The sequence below is a fragment of the Pelophylax lessonae genome (assembly GCF_965119305.1).
Source record: "Pelophylax lessonae genome assembly, chromosome: 5".
NCBI lineage: Eukaryota > Metazoa > Chordata > Amphibia > Anura > Ranidae > Pelophylax > Pelophylax lessonae.
In genome coordinates, this window is record NC_138772.1 from 270329333 (window position 1) to 270354364 (window position 25032).

The 25032-nt window shown below is 46.0% G+C and overlaps 1 protein-coding gene across 2 annotated transcripts in view; it reads right to left on the bottom strand.

Moving 5' to 3' along the window:
* Positions 1 to 25032, bottom strand: part of TMEM245 (transmembrane protein 245) — a 420809-nt gene that overhangs the window by 46926 nt on the left and 348851 nt on the right. For both annotated transcript variants that reach the window (XM_082259498.1, XM_082259497.1), the window contains 2 exons: positions 17799 to 17973; positions 3473 to 3667 (listed from right to left, as the gene is read on the bottom strand). In XM_082259498.1, coding sequence (XP_082115624.1) covers positions 3473 to 3667; positions 17799 to 17973 — 370 coding nt within the window. The remainder of the gene's footprint in view (positions 1 to 3472; positions 3668 to 17798; positions 17974 to 25032) is intronic.

Below are 25032 nucleotides of genomic sequence, written 5' to 3' on the forward strand. Positions count from 1 at the left end.
ATCTCCGCTTGGAGAGACCGCGTGTGAAACTGAGCAAAGGGGATCGCCTAGAAAGCCGAGACCATTAACCCCAGGCACCGCATACCGGTCCTGAGTGATGAGGAACGGGTGTCCCTGAGGGACCTGACCTCTTCCTGAAGTGTCCGGAGCTTTTCCTCCGGCAGGAATACTCTGGCATGAGCAGAGTCCAGAACCATTCCCAGATAGGGAAGGCGAACCGAAGGAGACAGCGTCGATTTCGGAACGTTGATGGTCCAACCAAACTCCTGAAGCGTCTGTACCGTAGTGGACAGGTCGCTCAGCAGGCCCTGCCAGGCACTCGATCTTAACAGGAGATCGTCCAGATATCTCGCAATACCCTGGGCTCTCGACAGGCCCAGAACAGGCGCCAGCACTTTGGTAAAGACCCGTGGAGCCAAAGCGAGACCGAAAGGTAGCGCCACGGTCCTCCGCAATGGCAAACCGAAGGCACCTCTGGTGACCTTCGAAAATGGGGATGTGTAGGTACGCATCCTTCAGGTCGATAGAGGCCATGAATTCTCCCGGGCTCAGGGCAGCCACCACCGAGCGCAGGGATTCCATGCGAAACTTCCGAACACGCACGAAGCGGTTCAGATCTTTCAAGTCCAGGATCGGACGTACCTTGCCCTCCTTTCTGGGCACAGTGAAAAGATTGGAGTAGAAAACCCCCGAAACCTGTCCCGGTGAGGCACCGGAACCACCACCCCCTGGGCCAGGAGACCCTGCACCGCTTGATGCAGATCCTGCAAGCACCCAGGAGTCAGCTGAAGATTTGAGGAAAAAATCTGTCCGCCGGTCAAGAAAGGAATCCGATCTTGTATCCTGATCGAACGATTTCCTGAACCCATCTGTCCTGAATGCGGGACAGCCAAGGCTGGAGGAAAAAATGCGCAAACGTCCCCCCACCCCAGAAGCGGGTGAGGGCGTCCCTTCAGGCAGAAGCGGAATGGGGCGCAGAGCCGGCTTGGCCGGACTTTTGCTTACCCGCCCAAGGCTTCTTCTGGCCACCTTGGCCTTTGAAAGGTTTGCCCTCGGAGGATCTAAAAGCGGGGCCCCGCTTGCCGCAAAAGGACTTGTTCTTCGGATTCTGGGGCAACAGAGTGCTCTTGCCCCCAGTGACTCCTTTCACCAAAGTATCCAAAGCCTCGCCAAAAAGGCGAGACCCAGCATAGGGAAAAACAGCCAGCGTTTTCCATGACGATTGGTCAGCCGACCAACTCTTCAGCCAGAGCAGTCGACGGTTAAGCACCGCGACACTAGACAGGCGTGCAGCTAAAGGGGCCTCATTCAAGGCCGCATTGCATAAGTACATGACCCCCTGATGAATCTGGTCCACCAAAGCCAGCGTAGCTGGCGGGGCAGAATCAGACACAAGGGTGCGTCTGAGCACCTCAGTCCCGTCCGCCACCGCCTAAGCCACCATGACAGAAGCGAAAATAGGTTTGAGCATAGAGCCCGCCACCATATAAGCATGGCGGGCAAGAGACTCCAACCTCCTGCCAGTAGGAGCCCGGAAAAAACCGGGGTATCCTCAGCGGAAACCAGGGTAGCCTTGTTCAACACGGCCACAGCGTGATCCACCTGGGGCGCCACGCACCAGCGCTCCTCGGTGGAGGGCGCAACAGGATAAAGCAGTTTAAACCGATTAGGCACCGTAAAGGGCTTTTTCAAACTGCGCCATTGTCCATTCACAATGTGAAGAAATTCAGCAGGGCAGGGGAAAACCTGCGCCGACTCGCGGGTTCTAGGTGTCCCAAAAGAGGAACTTTGATAGAAGAGATCAGCTCATCCATGAGCGCAAGCTCTTCAGGCGAGCTTGGGGGAGACATATCAATCTGCCTCCCCTTCAGACCCCAAAAGGTCCCGAGACGGGCGAGACCCTGAAAAGGGCATGCCAGCCACAGCAGCCACATCACCATCTGATCAGAGGAGATAGATAACCTGGCCCTCTCTTTTGCAGAATGTTCAGCCATCAGCACCTCCATCTGTGACACCAAAGATGCCACTACAGCGGCCAAATTAGGCACAGCGGGGGGTACAGCAGACCCGGGGTCCCCCACCAGGGCTGGGGGTAACGTGCTATCCTGAGAATCCATGCCAAAAAACAAGCTTGGAACGAAAAGGCACTGGCCCTTTAAGCGCCGCGGCGAGCGCAGCCCACCGCCACACTCACAGTATGCACCGACCCCCACAGGGACAGAAAACAGCTTAGTTAGGAAGGATAGCACAGAAAAGTATGGAGAGATCACCTGCAGAGCTCGCAGAGCGTTGCTACTGATAGCTGTTCCAGAGAAAGAGGAAGTGAGGTCAAGAAGGCTGAACTATAACACTGCTTCAGGCTCAGGGAAAATGGCTGCCCGTAGAAATCAATGGAGGCTTCTAGAAAATGGCCGCCGACATGTGCTCGGATTGAGCGACCTGCCACACACAAAATGGTGGCGATTGGCGCCAAAAGCACCGCACTGCAACCCTGTACAAGGCTCAGGGTGAAGCCAACATGTCGCCCCCAGCAAAAATGGCGGACCGCGCGGCGCTCAGCCGCAGCGGTCGCCGCACATACATGTCTGCACTCAAAACACACAAGGTGATACAGGAGAGAGAGGGGCCCCCACCTCACAGCAGTGATTAAACATTAACCCCGCAGGGATCACATCAGGGAGCCCGCACACACAGACATGAGGGGACACACAGTACACAGACTGACACCCCAGACAGAGGCCCCCACATAGAAAAGGTGCTTACCGTACCGGATGGCGTGGGGTAGCCTCCACAAACGGAAAAACCGCTGTCCTCATATGACAGGGAGTGCCGTAGCCGGGACGCAGGACACCGCAGCACAAAACCGCAGAAGGCGTCCAGTGAGGTAGCCACCTCACAGGCTGCATCCCTGCAGCGAGCAGGGATGGGTCGTTCATAGTGCCAGGGCGAACCATAGCCGAACGCTCGATGGCAGGCTGGTGATCCATCTGACCCTAAGCCCTGGAGACCCAGGACGGCCAGTCCGATACCCAGCTCCGCATGAGGCATCTTCAGCCGAAGATCCCTATCTAAAAGCTGGTAAAATAACAGCTAGTAAAGCAAAGAAAACAACTTTTAAATAAAATCAAAAAAGGGTAGAAGGCTGAGACTGTAGCCCCAGCACAGGAAAGCCTATCTACTCCTGAGCTAGGCAAAATCAAACTGAGTTGGGAATGCTGGTGCAGGGAGGTATTGACTAGTGGGACAGCCCCTAGGGGTGTGTCTATGCTAAAAGCCTTTGTTACTAACAAGTCTTGTGCCTAGCTACTCCTGCGGAGCAAAGGTCAATACCCATTGGTGAAGACTGTGTGAATGGGCGGCGACTGTCGGAGGACGTAAGAGAAAAAAAGATTTTCTACATATGTTTTTTTATATGTCCATACTTAAGCTTTACCAATGACAATTCCAAATTCACACAACATAGGAGGTTTACCGTTGAGTCTGAAGAGGCCAAGGTGTAGTTGATGGTGTGGGCAATGTAGAAGTCGGGCTCACTAGCATTGCACTATAAATATTTGATGCAACAACCAATATGCAAAGAAGAATGGGGCCAATGATTGCTCCTTCCAGTCCTAGGTAGTATGCCCCTCCTGCAACTGCCAGACCCGTCAAATATGGATGACCACCTCTGTTGAGAGAGAACAAAACATGGTATACAGTATATTCCTTCTTTTCCTATGAAGCACATGGAGAAACAGAGTTGTCAAATGTATCTTAAGGAAGAACTTTGGAAACATTTGTTTTCCGTGTAGTGTAGCTGTGCCTGATCTGAATGGGTTAACTGCTGGTTTCCATCATCTAGGGCAGTGGTTCTCAACTCCTGTCCTCAGGACCCACTGTTCTAGGGGATTGCAAACGTACCTAACCTGCCGAGTGCAAGACTGGTCCCTGCCGCTCCTGCGTGGTGAAGTGTGGTTTTCCGGAGGATCGAAGGACTGGGTAAGTACAGTTTTTCCTTGCGCCCCTAGACAAAATGAGCAGTTAACCCATGCAGCGCAGGCAGAGCCCCAACTGCATTGGAGTTCTTCTTAAACAATGTTGCTGAATATTACCACATCTGATTGGCTTCTATCCCAAATGTCCGCTGCAATACAAACATAGCATAAAACAGTGTAGCAGTGCCTCCCTGAATACAGCTGCATGTGGACCTGTGCACACTGAATTCTGAGAAATGCGCATTAAAACTAGGTAAATGCTCATTCTGCTGGAGGACATCATTTGGATGCTACCCAGTAGCTTACATTTCTCACCTCACTCCAGCAGTTTTCCACATTCGGCATTAAAGATCATAAGAACGGTTTGCTCTGTTCAGAAAATGTCAGATAGATGTATATATTTTTATAGTGTCCAAAAAAGCTCTGCTACCACATCTGAACAGGTTTGAAAGAGAAGTAGCATCTGCCTTTAATTTTAAAAGGTGAAGAATAAATCTGAGCTCAATGATTTGTATGACAGCTGATAGAGCTCTGAGTCGTTCCTCACAGGCTATGGCCTCGTACACACAGGAATACAACTATTGTGAAAAAATATTGATGCGGAAATTACCACTAGTGAATTAAGGCTGGAAATACAAATACTTTCACTGTATATTGGTTAAAAAAAAAAAACCCATGGGTTTATAACTGAGCGTCGTGCCGTCATGGTCACGCCCCCGGGGGCGAAGTCGGAAGTGACGAAACGCGTCGGGAGCGTGACCAAACGGCGTTCAGCAATTACTGTTTGAGGAGTGCTATTACATCCGGGGATCTGTCTTCCACGGCGTGGAGCCTGGAGAGAGTTTCTGACGGTGAATACCTCCCTGTTTGATGACATGCGTGATTTTATTTTATTTTTATATACCAAGTGAGTGTAATATATGGTGGATGTGAATAAATGCAATTTAAGCGTTATTGCACTAGTGGGGATTGTCCTTTCTTTTCACATGTTCCGGAGTGCTGCGGCTTGGCTTACACCTATAGAAGTGCTTTCCAGGGTGATTTTGAGATTTATGCCTTATAGCTTAGCCACGAAAGTGGGTAAGCAACAACATTTGGTGAGTGAGCATTTCAGATCTTCCCCGGGCACGGTGGTGGTGGAGATTGGTGACCCATAATTTCATCTCACATCAATCAAAAACTCCTTGGATGTCTTGTTTATTTTTATGGACTTTTTATGAATATTAATTGTGTTTAAATGTTACACATTTATGTATGCCTATGGATTACACTAAGGGGGTGAGGATTTTGTCATCGCTCCTATAGTTGTATTCAGTGACCTCTAGGCCAAAGTGGTGGCAAGGGGGTGCCACCATCCTTGTGCTACTTAAATTTTATGTCAGTTTTACATTGGGTTATACTGCCCCCTACAGGAGTAGGACACTAGGCAGAAAAAATAATCTGGCTACGCCTATGGGCAGTTCCAGGGGGTATACTCCCATTCCCTGCTATAAGCACAGTTTAGTTACAAGCAGTGTCAGAAGAATTAAAACTCCACAGAGGGGTGGGTGCTGTGTCCGTCAATGAACGATAGAAAATGGGATTTTTGACTTACCGTAAAGTCCATTTCTCTGATGTTCATTGACAGGCACAGCTCCTGATCTTCATAACCATTGGGACATCCAAAGCAGAGTTAGACATGAGAGGTGGGAACAGCCTGCAATTTCTTGAGTTTGTTCCAGAGGAAGGAGCATTCTGCCTAAGGCCGAGTCCAGAGTCAGATCCAGATAGTCCAGCTTTGTGGACGGAACCAGAGCAGACTTCTGAAAAATCAGAATAAAGCCAAACTTCCTCAGAGTTCGTATGGTGAGTTCTAGGTTTTCCACCAGAGCAGTAGGAAACTCCACTCGCAGAAGCCCAAGTAGCCCAGTACCACGATCCCCCATTGGCATAACAATGCTAGCATCGCAGCCAACACTTTTGTGTAGACCAGAGGAGAAGTGGCGAGACCAAAGGGTAACGCCACAAACTGATAATTGCCCCTCTCCTACGGCAAAACGGAGGAAGCGCTGGGGACCAGCACATATTGGAATGTAAAGGTAAGCATCCTCGATGTTGATAGAGGCAAGACTATCCCCCTGATGCAGGGATGCTGCCACCATGTGAATGGACTGCATTCTGAAGTTCTTCACCTGTACAAAGCAGTTCAGCGCCTTGAGGTCCAGGATTGGACGCACCTTGCCTTTCTTCCTAGGAACTGTAAACAGATTTGAGTAAAAACCCTGAAAATGTTCCGAAGTCGGAACCGGGACCATCACCCCTTGAAGTACCAGGTCTTGTGCTGCCCCAAACAGACCCTGTGAACGGTCCAGGGACAGGCGCAAGTTGGAAGAAAAGAACCCCGCCGGGGGCAAGAGTGAGAATTAATCATGTAGCCGGACCAAATGACTTAGTGGACCCCATTGTCTTGTACCAGGAAAGTCCACATGCTCGGAAACCAATGAAGATGTGCCCTACCCCCGATACGGGTGAGGGTGCACCTTCATGCTGAAGGAGCCTCGTCCGGGTGATCTAGAGACAAGACATGAAGAAATTGCGGGAGTGAACCTCTGCATTGGAGGGGCGCCTCAGTACATTAGAAGAGGAATCGCAGCCTCTACAAAGAGATGTTTGATATACTCAATTGTGGCTTCTACTAATGCATCTTGGTTGGAGGATATGGAAAACCGCCTTCACAGAAATTGCATGCAGTTGGTATTCTTAAGAGAGCAAAAGTTAGGAGGTATGAGCAGTGATCCAGTGGCAACGGTACGACGAGTGTATCCCTGATACCAGTCAGCCCAGCAGTGGATGGAATATTCCTGATACCAACCAGCCTAGCAGAGGATGGAATTTATATCATGCTCATTACTCTTTGAGCTCTGGTAAGCCTGGTGTGAGCTCTTTGCATGTGGCACCGAGGGTTGATTTAGGCACGCAGAGGTGGTGATTGAATTCCTTTTCACACTGGACACCCTTCTACTCATTTTTCATTTGGACCTATGTTTGATGGACTATATGCATTTACCATGATTGCATGATATCCAGTTGCACGATTATTGGTCCTTTGATTGTGCAACACATGCTGGTTTATTCTAGCCTTGATTTATGTTTATTCATTATTTACTGTATGCTGGTTTACTCTAGCTTGTGTCTATCAATTATATTAGTTTAGCGCAGCTCTCTTTTTACATTTCTTATTTAGTGACTCCCACTACAGCTGCTGCTTGTTCTTTGGGCTTAGCGCGGTTATTAATTTTTACTTTTATTCTTAAGAGAGCGCAGGGCAAGAACCCTGTTTATAGAAGCATGGCTGACTAATACCCTTGGCTGTGATGCTATGTTTGCAGTGGAGAGAGCTCATAGGGTTCCAGTGTGCCGGCCACCTTAGGGAGCCCTACCACATCCTTTTTTATTTTGCCTTCTCAACTATAGAGATAGAGATGCCATCCTGTCAAAGGCCAGAACAGCTAATTCTCAAAGTGTGTAATGCGAAAATCTCATTGTTTTCGGATCTTTCAGCAGATACCCAGAGGCAAAGGGCGTAATTCCAGGATATAAAAAAAAAAAAGGCTATGTACACTTGATGTGCAATACGTTATGCTGCACCTGGTAAAAATGATGAGCTGTCCTTTCTTTCATTGGTGCTTCTTTGTTTGAATTGGGCTATATGGTGGAGAAGGCTATGACTGTTCTGTTCTTTTTTTCCTCTCTTGCATAGCCTGCTTCTGTTCACCTAACCTGTTTTGTTGGCATGAAACTGTTGAAGTGTTCTACAAGTTCACATGAACACTTTAAGCTGCTTGGAATATTTGCCCTCAGGGCCGCACTATGGCCCCTATTAAAATGGTCCTGAGAGGACTCTACTCCCCTTCTGTTAAGGGGTATTTTTTGTCTCGCTTGGTCCTGGTGACTCAGCATTATGTACAGTTGCATTATTTGGGATCTATTTGTCCTGTTCTTTTTTTTTTTTTTACAGGTGGGACTGGAATGTTTTTATCTATTGCCGACTGTTCTACACCAGGACACTAGATGGCGCTCCAAACATTCTATCTTGGAGGAATATGGTATTCTACATGCTAAGTATTGTAAAGTTCACATTATGGCTGCTGTCTGAAAATATAGGTTATATTTTACAGGTTAGGAGGGTGCCTTTTGGCACCCCCCCCTATTTTTTCCTTCTCAGCAATATGTTGGCTAACTCTACTCAGGGCCTGCTTCTTGAAATGTGAAGGACTAAAGTGACAAAGTTAAACGAGGGGTGGTTTTCCAATACCTAACTAGATTGAAGCCGCATTTAGTGTGTTTGCAGGAGACACATTTGCAGCCACTCTGTCCGCCTGCTACGCTCCTGCAAATTTCCAGTTCAGTTCCTCTCTACATACTCTTTTTCCAGGGGAATGGGTGTGTTGATTTCGAATATCTCCTTTACCTGCCTGGAGCCGCAGATTGACAGAGATGTTAGATTCGTCTTTTTTTTTTTGGAAACTTAAGGGCTTCTTGTGTATTATTGGAACCATGTATGTTCCTCCACCCTTCTCCTCAGACCCTCTTAAAAAACTGGCAGAGATTATGGCTTTGCACCCTGGTGTTCCTGTTTTTGCCTTGGAGAATCTTTAATAATGTTATTAATCTACAGTTAGATGGTAGAACACTGTTTCCCTCCCTGCTTTCTGAGATGGGTCTGCGGGATCTGATGAAGAGGATTCTCCCTTGAAACGCGTCAGCCCCATCACCACGGACGCCTTCCAGTCCTCCTGCTTTATCGAAAAATACTTATTTTCTGGAGGTCTCCAGATTGAAAAAATAAACATTTCCCATGCTTACCTTTAGCATATGTTTGTGAGTATTATGTATGGCATGTGTTTTAATCTTTCAATAAATGTCTTATGGTATAGCGCTAGGTTAGTGCACCCTTTTCTTGTTTTCTATGTTGGGTCTGCTGAATGCCTGGGGAGAACGAAATGCCGATATGAAGTGTTACTCCTGTCATTCTGCACTATCTCAAATTGATTTAGGATTAGGGAATAGAGCCCTGCTCCCCCATATAGTAGACTCTGCATATGAACCCCGCCTTCTTTTGGATCATTCTCCCTTTTGGGTGCGTTTAGTTACTGCGGACTCACCGATTCGTTCTTTGTGGCAAATTAACCCGGTTTGGTTAACACTGCTTCCTACCCCAGATAATATCTCCAGTGCGTTGGCGGAGTTTATCAATTTAACATGCATTCTGCTAGTGAGGCTGTTATATGGGCCTCCATTAAGGTGTTCTTACGGGGCCAGTTTATTTAGGAAATTACTGGTATTAAATGTAAAACTAGAGAATGGGAGAACACTGTTCGTACTGAATTACAACGTAGGGAGGAGGCATTTGTGGCTAATCCCACACAAGCCGCTCATAGCAGTTGGGTTGAGGCCCAATCCTTATATAATTCTGTAGTATTATCGTCAGAGGAGAAAGATACTTCCTTCAACAGAGTTACTTTGAGGAGGGGGAGAGCACAGGCCACCTGTTGGCTCTGGTAGGTAGAGCACAGCAGGAGGATTGCTCCATCACTGCGATTCGGTCATTGACAGGTAGTGTGTATACATCTAATTCTGACATTTTGGATATATTTCAGCATTTCTACACTGACTTGTATGCCTCAAAAACCCATACAACGCCTCTTGACTTAACGCTATTTTTACAAGATTGTACCTTTCCCCAGCTGTCCGTTGATGAAAGAACCGCCCTAGACTCCCTGATAACTAGTGAGGAATTAACTGAGGCCCTGCAGATGCACCTAACCACAAGTCATCGGGCTCAGATGCCAGCAGAAATTTACTACAGGTATGGGTCGGCCCTTCTCCCTCCTCTTTTGCGGGCCTTACACGAGGCGGCTAGAACATGTCATCTACCTGATTCCACGAAGGCGGCAATAATTGTGGTGCTTGCTGGCCGAGTAAGGACAGACTCTTACCGGACTCATACCGTCCTAATTCTTTAATAAATACAAATGTTAAGCTTCTTGCCCATGTTCTTGCCAATAGGCTGTCTGGGGTATTTTGGCCGTCTGGTTCACCAAGACCAATCTGGGTTTATCCCAACACGATCAACGGCAGATAATATAAGACAACTATTTCTAAACTTACAGATATCGGTGGATAATTCTGTGGGTAGGGCCATTCTATCTTTAGACGCTGCCAAGGCTTTTGAGTGGCTGTAACTCTGGGAGATTCTGTCTCGGTTAGGCTTGAAGGACAACTTTATCAATTGGGTGAGGGTTCTCTATTCTGCTCCCCATGCTAGGATCCGCACCAACAATTCCCTCTTTTTCCCTGCACAGAGGAACTTGTCAAGGGTGTACATTGTCCCCACTCATTCATACTGGCAGTGGTACCTTTGGTTGATGTGTAGGAACCCTGCCATTGTAGGCTTCTGTAGAGGTCCTTTGGAAGATAAGATCTCTTTTATGTGGATAACGCACTGTTATATTTAGGAGACACCAATGAGTCCTTGTGAACTCTAATGGGAACCATCACTACATTTGGGGAATTCTCTGGATTTACCATGGTCTAAATCTGTTCTTATGCCCATTGATCTGCTGGTATTGCCCCTCCCCATAGGTGCCTCTCAGATTGCCATTGTTAGATACATGGGGTTGGGGATATCCCCGGATCTGTCGGAATACCTTACATGAAATTTAACTCCTTTACTAGACAACGGATTAAATGTCAAGGTTGATGCAAGTTACCTTTGTCGGTAGTGGGAAGAGTAAATCTACTAAAGATGATCTGGGCCCCACAGCTCTTCTATAATTCCCCAATGTGGATTTCTAATAAATGGTTTAAACGAATTGACTCTTAATTTCATGATCTCATATGGAAGAGGAGGCAGGCCCATATTTGCTTGAATACCTTACAATATGGCAAAGATAAGGGGGGGTTGGGGGTTCCAAACTCCAAAAAATGGATTTTTGTAAAATCTTACCGTAAAATCCTTTTCTCTTAAGCTCATTGACAGACGCAGTCCTCTTGATTAATATCAAATTGGGTTATACTGCCCTCTACAGGAGTAGGACACTAGGCAGAAGGAAAACGTTCTGGCCACACCTTAGGGGCAGTCCCAGAGGGTATATCCTCCCTCTCTCTGCTACAGGATGTTAGTTATGTCACAAAGCAGTGTCAGAGAATTTAACCCAACCCAACTCAAAAGTAGAGGGGCGGGTACTGCGTCTGTCAATGAGCTTAAGAGAAAAGGATTTTACGGTAAGATTTTACAAAAATCCATTTTTCTCTGTCTCTCATTGACAGACGCAGTCCTCTTGATTAATATCAAATTGGGACGTCCCAAAGCAGTGCCACAAATGAGGGGTGGGATAACAGAAATCAAAATCCAATCTAGAAGGCCCAACCGGTGCCAACTAGAAGTTTTAAAGGCTCATCAGACAAAGGATGAGACTCAACTGAAAACCCAACAGAAAAAAACCCTCGAGGTAGACCAACGGTCTCCTCAAATTGCGGCCTGCAAAACCTTGCGGCCAAAAGAGGCATCCGACGATGCCATCACATCAACTTTATAAAATTTTGTAAAGGTATGAACCGACGACCAGGTAGCCGCCTTGCAAACCTGGACCACTGACGCCTGATGGCGGAAGGCCCAGGAAGCACTAAGCGCCCGAGTGGAGTGCGCCTTAACAGGGAACGGAGGATTCCGACCCTTAATAGAATAAGCCTGTACCACCGTCTGTCTGATCCATTTGGAGATAGTCGCGGCAGATGCAGGCAACCCCTTTTTGGGGCCATCCGTGATCACAAAAAGTGAATCCGTTTTACGAAACGAGTCCGTAGTTTTCAGGTATACCCTGATTGCCCGAACCACATCCAAGGAATGTAACACACACTCCCGAGGATGACTGGGCTTAGGACACAGGGAAGGTAACACAATATCTTCATTCAGATGAAACTCTGAAACCACCTTAGGAAGGAAGGATGGATTCGGACGAAGAACCACCTTATCCCTATGAACCACCAGATATGGGGAACGACAGGATAATGCGGCCAGTTCTGACACCCTGCGTGCAGAAGTAATGGCCACCAAGAAGGCCACCTTCTGGGATAATGTAAGCAAGGGAATCTCCCTGATATTTTCAATTAATAATCTGATAAATTTACAACACCAGATTAAGATCCCAGGGCGGTAAGGGCGCGCGCACTGGCGGAGCCAGGTGCCGCACCCCCTGGATGAAATTCCGCACCAAGGAATGGGTAGCCAAAGGTTTCTGAAAGAAAATTGCTAACGCTGAAACCTGACCCTTGATAGTACTCAAGGCCAGCTTCTGCTCAACCCCCTGTTGCAGAAAAGCCAAGATTCGGGTCACCGAATAGGTACGTGGAGGAAATCCAAAGGATTCACACCACGCAATATAAGACCTCCATGTGCGATGATAGACTTTTCTGGAAGTCGCTTTACTTGCTTTAATTAACGTAGGAATAACTGAAGTTGACAATCCCTTGTCCTTCAGCACCTGAGCCTCAATAGCCAGGCCGTTAAAGCCAGCGATTGTAAAGCAGGATGGAAGATCGGTCCCTGAGACCGCCGATCCCCCCTGAGAGGAAGTCTCCAAGGAGTGTCCGTGACCAGTCTGACCAAGTCGGCGTACCCGGGTCGACGAGGCCAGTCCGGAGCTACCAGGATAACTGGAATTCCCTCCACCTCTATCCTGCGAAGAAGTTTCGGCAGCAACTTGAGAGGAGGGAAGACATACAGTAGCTGATACTGTCCCCACGGGGCGACCAGCGCGTCTGCTGCGTCCGCTCGAGGATCTCAAGAGCGGGCTACAAACCTCCGCACCTTCCTGTTGAGCCAAGCTGCCAATAGATCCACCTCCGGGGTGCCCCAATGAAGGCACAGCTGGTGAAATACCTCTGGATGAAGAGGCCATACCCCTTGATCCAGAATCTGACGGCTGAGATAATCTGCCTGCCAATTTTCCACCCCCCGTGTGAATACCGCGGAGAGAGCCGGAACAAACCGTTCCGTCCAACGAAGGATGCTGGCCACTTCGATGGCCGCCAGGACACTCTAGGTGCCCCCTTGGTGATTGACCTAAGCCACGGCCGTGGCATTGTCCGACTGGATCCGAACCGGGCTGCCCTGGAGCTGCTCGGTCCAGTAACTCAGACAAAGTCTGATCGCTCTCAGTTCCAATACATTTATCTGTAACCTGGATTCTATCGGAAGAAATTACTTCCCCTGGCTGAGCATCGGAGACCGAAGCCACCAGACCAGAGACTCCCTGGTCCGCTCGCTCAACCGGATCCGATTGTCCAGAGAATCGGGATTCCGATTCCATTAGAAAAGAATCTCCTTTCGGAGAGTTCGGGCATGAGACTGGGCATACGGTACTGCCTCTAAGAAGGCCACCATCAGTCCCAGGATCCTCATGCAAGTCTGAAGGCCAGTTGACGGACAGTAACATCCGAACCGTTCACTGAATCTTCCGGCTCCTGGTGGGAACTAGGAATGATCTTTGGGAAAAGTGAAGAAAACGTTCTGCTCAAGGAACGGGAACTACCGCTCCCTGTTGCATCAAGTCCATTACTGCCCCCCGCAAAGCTTTTAAGCGATCCGGGGATAGTCGAATGTTTGAAGGGAAGAATCGCACCGGTAGAAGTGATCGAAACTCGATCTTGTATCCCGACCATATGACCTCGCTAACCCCTTTGTCCGGGATTCTGGAAAGCCATGGATCCGGAAACCGGTGAAGACGTCCCCCCACCCCAGAGATGGGTGGGGGCGCACCTTCAGGCTGTATTGGTCTTATCTTCAGGTTTGGCTGAGCCGGACCTTTGTTTACCCGACCAGCGCCCTTTGAAACCCCCTGCAGGGGCTTTGCCTTATCGCCCGCCCCAGCGGAACGAACAAACATTTTATGAGCGGAAAAGGAAGGTCCTCGCCTGTTACGAGGTCCTTTACCCTTAGCAGTCTGTGGCAAAAAAGTGCTCTTGCCCCCAGTGAGATCCTTTATAATCTCATCCAAGGTGACCCCAAACAGGCGATCCCCTTGAAAAGGGAGATTAGCCAAAGCTTTTTTGGAACCTTGATCCGCCGACCAGCACTTTAACCACAACACGCATCTGAGGACCACTGCTGAAACCGATGCACGCCCTAGCAAGGGAGTGGCATCAAGGGCGGCGTCACAGATGAACTGTAGCCCTTGTATAATCTGCTCCAGCAAATCCGATACTGCCCTTTATGTCACGGCGTAACAATTTGGTCCATTCTGTCAATGTTTGTGAGACTAAACCAATGGCCACCACTGGCCTAAATGTTGACCCTATCAGGGAAAAAATGGAGCGGGATTCCGCTTCCACTTTTTGATCCACCGGATCCCTAAAGGACGGAGCGTCCTCCAACGGGATAACAGTGGCTTTGTTTAGTCTGGAAATCGGTGAGTCCACCACTGGTGGTACCGTCCATTTTTTAAGGAGGGATTCCTCAAACGGATAGCGCCTAGCAATGCGTTTGGAAATAGCAGGGGTTCGTTTCGGACGATCCCATTATTCTTTAATTAGATTACCAAAACATTTGGGCAAGGGAAAAACCTTCGCCATTTTGGTAGGCTTGCTGGTCCCAAAGGGAATTTCAGTGTCAGCTACCTCTGCCGGTGTAACCTCAAGACTTAAGGTTTCTCGGACAGACATGACTAGTGTGTCCACCAAAGCTTCTTCTTGTGCTATGGCGGAGGCAGGAACATCCTCCTCGCTGTCTGAGGAGACCGTACCTGAGACAGCAGCCCCAGAAGAGGGACCTGCAGCTGCAGTAACAAGCTCAGAATCAGTATCTGAATTGTCAGATGAAATAGGGGTAGGCGGGGGTCGCTTTCTTGACCCCCGTCCCCGACAGGCTACCTCCACCCGGGATACTAAAGACTCCAAAACTGCTGATAATGCATCAATCACAAGTGGGGCACTGGAGGGTCCTGCGGCCACCTCGAGGGGATCAGGTGGGGATACATGTGTGGCAGGGTCCATGATTAATCCCAGACACTTGCCAGCAAACAAAAAAAAAATTGCAAAGAAAAAACTTTTTTTTTTTTTTGTAATCCCCCGGCGCAACAGCGCCCCTCAGTGTTACCTGCTTTGGACCCCAGAGAGAGAGAGAGAGAGAGAGATCCCAAGGGCTCACCACCTGATGCACAGAAGCTTCTATCCACCTGCTCTCACCGCTGTCTCTTACAGACAGGAAGTCTTTTGGATTGTTTTCCCGGGTAAAGGAGGCGGCTCCGCCCCTTTACACGCCTTCCGGCGCCTCCCATGCTACTCCTCGAGGTAGCTGGTCATCTCCAAAATGGCCGCCCCCATGCCAGAGACACGAGGCTACGCCAAGATGGCGGCCCCACGCGACCTGCAGGAGGATGGCGGCGGCCTGTGGAATGCCTGCGGGAGGTGTTCGGCCTGCGGGAGGATGGCGGCCTGCGGGAGGATGGCGGTAGTCCAGGCAATTGCAACCTTATGTATAAGGTAGGATATATCACCCTCTTACATGGCCATCCTAACAGTAATGCCAGCCACTGACTTCAGTCATGGTCCCTTTACAGTGACTACCGATAGTCAGCTCCCAAACCAAGCTTCCTGGTTCTTATTCACCAAATCACTCTCCAAAGGGGGATCTGTGACACCTGTTATAGGATAGAGGGGGGACCCAGGATCATGAGGGTCCGATCATTCCAGGGAGGGGCCCGCATCCACCCACAAACCCGTCAGGGGGAGAGGGGGAACATCTTACTCACCATACCGGAACAGGCGGGCGCCAACTTCTGACAGAACCCCTCTCCACCGAGGTGGGGGGGCTGTCGACCAATACGGATGCCGCGACTCAGTTTCCAACTGGTCGTCTGCGTCCCGGCGAGACGTTTAACTCGCAGGGTCAGTCCCCGTCCAGTGGGACTATGTCGCGGCCGACCCAGCGTGGAGCTAGGCCTGCACGCGCTCATAGGCTGACTGGGGTGACCACTGGATGTCAACATCCAGCCCGTCGCCCAGCTCCAGCATCTTGCTTGAAGATCTCACAGGAACAACTGGAGAAAAAAGCTGCCTAAAAAAAAAAATTTCTAAAAAAAATCTTGCCAGGACCAAAGATCCCAGCAAGGAACTTAGGTCCTTACTCCCGACTATACAGAAAAAAACTAACATCCTGTAGGAGAGAGAGGGAGGATATACCCTCTGGGACTGCCCCTAAGGTGTGGCCAGAACGTTTTCCTTCTGCCTAGTGTCCTACTCCTGTAGAGGGCAGTATAACCCAATTTGATATTAATCAAGAGGACTGCGTCTGTCAATGAGCGACAGAGAAATGTATTTTTGGCACCCCAATTACAGCAGTTCACGGATTAGGGACACTAATGACCCCATTGCCCAACTGGTGTCTTTACCTAACTCTACGCTTATGGCTGGCTCTCACCTGGAGATGGGTCTTCCAGGTGTCCCCTCTTCTTCTCCCACAGTGAATCTGTTTGGAAAGTTTGGCAAGCAACCAGGGAGGCACTGTCCATTACCGGACCTATGGAGTTTACTCCATTGTGGTATAATCTTGATTATTCTGAATTATGTAAACTACAGGGATTTTTCATATGGAGGCAGCAGGGGATCTGGTTTTACAATCAATTATGCTCTAGTGACACTCTTAAGGCGTATGATCAATTATGTGCGGAATTTCGATTAACACACAATAATTCTATCAATATCTCCAACTCAGGCATGCGATACAGACCCAAAAAACAAATGCTAAATCTGTCTCTAGCTCCTCGTTGCTACAAGAGGTTATGCAGGCGTCTGATAGCAAGGGTTTTATATCACGGGCACACTCAGTCTTATCATCCATTCGGGATCCTGCCTTACCTAAATGTAGAACCCATTGGACTACTGATATTAGAGATATAGATGGGGATTAATGGGACATGGCCCTGGAGACTTTTCCAGTTGTGTCGGCATCGGCTTGCCACAAACTTTCAAACTTATCGTACACCTATTAAACTATTTCATTGAGGTTGGAGGGACTCTCCTTTATGCCTGAAATGTACAGTCCACAGAGGGGACTTTATAATTTTGGGGCCCCTTACACAGTTTTAGGCCTGGCCATCCCCCCTCCGGCCTGACCTGACCACCAACATTCCCCAGGACCCGCCTACCATGTCGTCATCCTCCTCCGATCCCATGTCCTCCTCCAGTCCCATCTCCTCCATCCCAGGAAAGTAAAGGTGACCGAATCTAGTAAATGCCCCCCCCCCTCCTGTCCAGGCGTGTACAGCTGGAGAACAGGGGAGGGCAGGGCCTACAGCTGTGTGTGAGGGCTAGTGAGGGGCAGAACCCCTAGTCTGCAAGGGAACGGCGGAGCTTACAATGAAATGGTATTGCGAGGACAGGTGGCAACCCTACCCTATTTGGGGCCCCACGGGATGCCTGGGCCCCTCTACATGCGTATGGGCTGTACACCCCTGATGGAGGCCCTGGTTATAACCACTTTAAAAAAAAAACATTTACAGCTCCATGTAGCATTCCTATCAGGATTTGTATTCAGTACTCTGACTGGAGTTAAAGCAAAATGGTCATCCATTTTAACAAATGTTTACTTGTGTCTTGTCCAACAGCAGGCACCATATAATGTTATCCCAAATAAATTACAAAATAAACTAAACTAAACAGAATTACAAATCTTTTGGCAGATAAGTCAGCTCATTGATTGTGTATTTAGCCAGTTGCCTGGAGTTTGTGCTAGTTGGGATATATACTAGTCAAACAATTTGTATGTTTATTGTGGTCACTTACCCAGATATATCAGAGTAAATTGCAGTATCAACACAGTATGTTGGCAACAAGTGACATATAAGCAATAATACTGCTTTAACGCTTTCTCCTTGGGAAAACCAAAGGTCTAAAACAGCAGGTATAGCTGCCCAGTATGTCCCCAAAAAAGGCACTGCTCCAAGAGTCGCTGCCAAAGCTGGAAAAAAACAAAAATCATTAATTTAATGGTAAATATACATTATATGTGCTATGTGGTAAAAACAAACACATGCAAAGCTAAATGCACATACAACACACAGGTTGAGTACCTCCTGTGAGATATGCATTTGGAGTCTAGAAAAATGCAGACATTTGAAATCAAAATTCATTCACAGAACTGTTTTATGTTTTACATTTTTTTTTTATATAAAAAAAAAAAAAAAAAAAAAAAAAAAAAGGGAAAGACATGCATATGCAGTTGCTCTGGAATGTGCTATGATTAGAGTAAACGTTTATGGAAAGGTATGCCTATTTATTCTGAATGTTTTTTTTTTTTTTTATGGGAATTTTAAAGCCTGTATGTTACCATCACAGTTACTTAATGCTGAGCAAAAGTAAGGCTAGGGCTACAGTTGCAATTAAATCTCATTTCTACTGTCACCTTATACCTTCTTTGCAAAAAAAAAAAAAAAAAATCAACGTGCTGGGAATTCGATGATTGCCAACAAGTAGTTATAATTATCAATAGCATACTGATTTAAATCGCCTGCGTAGCACTATGATTAAGTGTCTTCTAGTTTCAAACTTGTGGGAATTAAAGAGGAAGTAAACCCTCCTCTGCAACTTTTACCTATAGGTAAGCCTATGATAAGGCTTACCTATAGGTACTGTAAATATCTCCTAAACATGTACCGTTTAGGAGATATTTACCTTACATGCAGTCAGTGACATCACTGGCGCATGCGCTCTGAAGGAACGGCCGCTGGTGCCGTTCCTTCAGAGCCCCGTGCTGTGACTGTCGGCTCCCCCACTCGTGCGCGGGAGTGACGTCACCGCGGCTCCGGACAATCAGATGGCCGGATGCCGCGATCCCGGAAGACAGGCGACTGAACATGTTGCCCGTCATACAGGTAAGCGGGCAGCACGGCAGGGGCTCGTTCTAAGGTATTTAATAATGAGCTAGTATGCGATGCATACTAGCTCATTATGTGTTTCTCTTTAAGGTTGAAAAAAAAAAAATGTTAATGGATTTACAACCTCTTTAACCACTTCAGCCCCGGAAGGTTTTAACCCCTTAATGACCAGGCCATTTTTTGTGATTCGGCACTGCGTTGCTTTAACACCTGCACGGTCGCACGGCGCTGTACCCAAATACAATTGATGTCCTTTTTTCCCACAAATAGTGCTTTCTTTTGGTGGTATTTGATTATCTCTGCTGTTTTTAGATTTTGCACTATAAACAAAAAAAGAGCGACAATTTTGGAAAAAAAAAATATATATATTTTTTTTTACTCTTCTGCTATAAAACACTCGCAATAAAACATTTAAAATTCAAAATGTTTTTATCAGTTTAGGCCAGTTTGTATTCTGCTACATATTTTTGGTAAAAAAATCCCTAAAAGTGTATATAAATTGGTTTGTGCAAAAGTTATAGCATTTACAAACTATGGGATAGATTTTTGGACTTTTTATTTATTTTTTTGTTTTTATTAATAATGGCGACGATCAGCAATTTTTAGCAGGACTGCCACATTGCGGCGGACAAATCTGACACTAAGTGACACTTTTTGGGGACCAATGACACCAATACAGTGATCAGTGCGAAATAATATGCACTGTTACTGTATAAATGACACTGACAAGGAAGGAGTTAATACTTGGGTGATCAAGTGGTTAAGTGTGCTCCTAAATTGTGCCTTCTAACTGTGGGGGGGGGGGGGCTTTGTGACAGGCACACAGATCGGTGTTTCAGCTTAGCTGAGACACACACAATCTTGTTGAGCCACCTGCCTTGTTTACATAGGCAGGCGGTTCCCTGTCAGCTTCACTGAAGATCACGTAGATCTAAGTGATTATGCGCAGCCGAGCCACCCTGCCGCAGTAAATCTGCGTGGGGTGACCGGCAAGTGGTTAAAAGGGATAAAACTGAAGGAAATGCTGCAGGAGTATTTCAGGAATATTGGTTTGACTGCCTGTTATGGTTTTCTCTTACTATAGCATAATGCTAATTATATAACAGCTGATATAATTCTTTATATAGCACCTTATAGCCATGAATCAAAAGTTTAATGAGATGTAGCATGTCTGCTGCCTTTTTATTATACATTTTTATAAGAGGATTGGTTTACTAGGTATCAGTTTGTGAATGAACTTTTTTGTGTGTTCACGTTTGCGTGTGTGCACTTTTTTATGCACCGGGTGTAAGTCTTTTGAGTGTGTTTCACACACCACGGGCTTTAAAAAAAAAAAAAAAAAAAAAAAAAAAAAAAAAAATCAGTTTGTGAATGAACAGGATGCCTCTGTATAGTGTGTTCCCTATTCATTCAGTGCAGCTGAAGCTGCAGAGAAAGTATCCAAGGAAAGTATGTCCTTTCTCTGTCTCAAAAGTGATCTTTAAAATTTTAAACCTTCAGATTTTAAGAGTAAGATGCTTATTTACAGTTTTTCATACATTCAAATTTAACCATTTTAAAGAAAAAGACAGTTTAAAATTTACAAATATTTGTCATTTATTAACTCCACACCATCTTAGCTTTTAGATTTAGTGGAAATTTAGCAGGAATTGTGTAAGTTATGTTGCATTTAGGTTTAGTACAATGATTTCACAATGGAAACAAAAATTGCAAAACTGGTCTGGCCATCTAAGTTTAAAGGTAGAGTGCAGGACCTGGCAGCAAAAGGGTTAGGCAGCATAGGAATAAGAGTCAGAGAGAACCCAATCTCTCAGGGCTTGGGTTAGAACAGCCAAGCCAGTGACAAATCTTTAGTGCCGCAGATTTGGTCAACTTTAAAGCGGTTGTAAACCCGAAAAAAAACCTGCAAGACAAAGGCATAATGAGCTAGTATGCATCGCATACTAGCTCATTATGTATTACTTACCTTAGAACGAAGCCCCGACACGGACCCCCGGACACCGCTGCGGGCGCTGCCATGATCTCTCGGCGTCTCTTCCAGGTTCGGCGGCTCCAGCGCTGTGATTGGCCGGAGCCGCTATGACGTCACTCCCACGCCTACGCGCGGGAGTGATATTCCGGCAAGCACCCGGCAAGGAAAACTGAAGGTCCCCCTGGACCTTTAGAGCGCATACGCCGCTCGCGTGAGCGGCTGCATGCACTACAAATATCTCCTAAACAGTGCCGGTTTAGAAGATATTAATTGTACCTACAGGTAAGCCTTATTATAGGCTTACCTGTAGTTAAAAGTGTCAAAAAGCGGGATACTACCGCTTTAAGTGACCACACAGTGTTTCCCAGGAGTTGGAGAAAGTATGAATGAAAAAACACTAAAGTAGGCACTGTAATCCTTATATTACCTGGGAATTGGGTCCTGCTAGATTATTTGGAGGACACTCTTCCAAAACAATGAATGGAATGGTTTATTTGGATGTGCGGGGGAGGTTATGTACACAGAATCTATCCTAAGATTATATACCAAATGCTCTAGTCAGCCATTGACTTTGTTTTGGTAAACACTTACAGTGCCTTGCAAAAGTATTCACCCCCTTGGCATTTTTCCTGTTTTGTTGCCTCACAACCTGGAATTAACATAGATTGAGGATTTGCATCATTTAATTTACAGAACATGTCCACAACTTTGAAGAGGTTTTATTTTTATTTTTTTATTATGAAGCAAACAACAAATAGGACAAAATAACAGAAAACGTCAATGTGCATAACTATTCACCCCCTAAAGTCAATACTTTGGAAAGACACCTTTTGCGGCAATCACAGCTCCAAGTCGCTTTGGATAAGTCCCTATGAGCTTGCCACATCTAACCACTGGGGATTTTTGCCCATTCCTCCTTGCAAAACTGCTCTAGCTCCTTCAAATTGGATGGTTTGCGCTTGTGAACAGCGCAATCTTTAAGATTTTCTTTTAAGATTTTCTATTGGATTGAGGTCTGGGCTTTGACTAGGCTAACACATTTACAGGTTTCCCCTTAAACCACTTAAGTGTTGCTTTAGCAGTGTGTTTGGGGTTGTTGTCCTGCTGGAAGGTGAACCTCCATCCTAGCCACTGAGTGGTACAGGTTTCACTCAAGAATATCCCTGTATTTAGCACCATCCATCTTTCCCTCAACACTGATCAGTTTCCCAGTCCTGGCTGCTGAAAAACATCCCCATAGCATGATGCTGCCACCACCATGTTTCACTGTGGGGATGGTGTTCTTTGGGTGATGTGATGTGTTGGGTTTACACCAGACATAGCATTTTCTTTGATGGTCAAAAAGTTCAATTTTAGTCTCATCAGACCAGAGCACCTTGCTCCATACATTTTGGGAGTCTCCCACATGACTTTATGCAAACTCAAAACATGCCATTTTGTTTTTTGCTGAAAGTAATCACTTTCTTCTGGCCACTCTGCCATAAAGCCCAACTCTATGGAGCGTACGGCTTATTGTCATCCTACAGTCAGCTCCATAAGTATTGGGACAGCAACACAATTCTAATATTTTTGGCTCTATACACCACCGCAATGGATTTGAAATGAAACAAACAAGATGTGCTGTAACTGCAGACGTTTAGCTTTAATTTGAGGGTATTTACATCCAAATCAGGTGAACGGTGTAGGAATTACAACAGTTTGTATATGTGCCTCCCACTTTTTAAGGGACCAAAAGTAATGGGACAGATTAACAATCCTAAATCAAACTTTCACCTTTTAAAACTTGGTTGCAAATCCTTTGCAGTCAATTACAGCATGAAATCTGCAACGCATAGACATCACCAGACGCTGGGTTTCATCCCTGGTGATGCTCTGCCAGGCCTCTACTGCAACTGTCTTCAGTTCCTGTTTGTTCTTGGGGCATTTTCCCTTCAGTTTTGTCTTCAGCAAGTGAAATGCATGCTCAATCGGATTCAGGTCAGGTGATTGACTTGGCGATTGCATAACATTCCACTTTTTTCCCTTAAAAAACTCTTTGGTTGCTTTCACAGTATGCTGCGGGTCATTGTCCATCTGCACTGTGAAGCGCCGTCCAATGAGTTCTGAAGCATTTGGCTGAATATGAGCAGATAATATTGCCCGAAACACTTCAGAATTCATCCTGCTGCATTTGTCAGCAGTCACATAAGCAATAAATACAAGAGAACCAGTTCCATTGGCAGCCATACATGCCCACGCCATGACACTAGCACTATGCTTCACTGATGAGGTGGTATGCTTTGGATCATGAGCAGTTCCTTTCTTTCTCCATACTCTTCTCTTCCCATCACTCTGGTACAAGTTGATCTTAGTCTCATCTGTCCATAGGATGTTGTTCCAGAACTGTGAAGGCTTTTTTAGGTGTTTTTTTTGGCAAACTCTAATCTGGCCTTCCTGTTTTTGACGCTCACCAATGGTTTACATCTTGTGGTGAACCCTCTTTATTCACTCTGGTGAAGTCTTCTCTTGTTGACTTTGACACACATACACCTACCTCCTGGAGAGTGCTCTTGATCTGGCCAATTGTTGTGAAGGGTGTTTTCTTCACCAGGGAAAGAATTCTTCGGTCATCCACCACAGTTGTTTTCCTTGGTCTTCCAGGTCTTTTGGTGTTGCTGAGCTCACCGGTGCATTCTTTCTTTTTAATAATGTTCCAAACAGTTGATTTGGCCACACCTAATGTTTTTGCCATCTCTCTGATGGGTTTGTTTTATTTTTTCAGCCTAATGATGGCTTGCTTCACTGATAGTGACATCTCTTTGGATCTCATATTGAGAGTTGACAGCAACAGATTCCAAATGCAAATAGCACACTTGAAATTAACTCTGGACCTTTTATCTGCTCCTTGTAAATGGGATAATGAGGGAATAACACACACCTGGCCATGGAACAGCTGAGCAGCCAATTGTCCCATTACATTTGGTCCCTTAAAAAGTGTGAGGCACATATACAAACTGTTGTAATTCCTACACCTTTCACCTGATTTGAATGTAAATACCCTCAAATTAAAGCTGAAAGTCTGCAGTCAAAGCACATCTTGTTTGTTTTTAATTTCAAATCCATTATAGAGCCAAAAAGATTAGAATTGTGTCAATGTCCCAATATTTATGGCCCTGACTGTATGTACAGATACTCCAGTCCCTGCTGTGGAACTCTGCAGCTCCTCCAGGGTTAACATTAGGTCTCTGTATATGTAATGACAGATCATGTGACACTTAGATTGCACGCAAGTGGACATCATTTCCTTAATTATGTGACTTCTGAAGGTAATTGGTTGCACCAGAGCTTTTTTTGGACTTCATAACAAAGGGGGTGAATACATACGCACATGCCAGTTTTCTGTTTTCTATTTATAAAAAATAGTGTTATGTATATATTATTCTCATTTCACTTCACCAACTTAGACTATTGTGTTCTAATCCATCACATAAAATTCAGATAACCATAACATTGAACTTAAGGCTGTAATGTAACAAAATAGGTAAAAAGTCAAGGAGGTGAATACTTTTGCAAGGCACTGTATCCTCCCCTGGACCACACAAGCTTATTTCTCCATAATTATTGTGGGAAATTTTATAATATGAGTCAACCAGAGATCTATCCTCCTTCGATTGTCCCTTCACTTGGCACTTTGGAGTACTGGCATTTATGGGTCTTACCATCTTTCATAAGGACATCATTGTTAAATTGGCTATCAGCTTGTCCTCCTCCTTTTTGTTTCACCAAACATTGAACTCCTTTCCCATAGCTCAATCTATCCACCATACATGGGATCACCATTACCATTATCTTTGATTGTTTTGAATGTTTGATTTTTTTTACTTATTACATATATTGATGTATACAGGGGCTTACTTAAAAAGGTATATTCAGTAAGAGAGGTGGATGTATGTTTTTAGGTGTGTATTGGTGCCAATTGTAATACATTACACAATTTGCACATATCAACTTTTTGTGATACATTTTTGATTAACTAAAGTAAATATTAAATAATTACAGTCCAGTGAGTAATATATATATATATATATATACACATACACACACACACACACACACATATATATATATATATATTTTTTTTTCTATGTTAATTCTTTGGTGGTTGAGTTTAAATCAGGTCTTTTAACTCTGT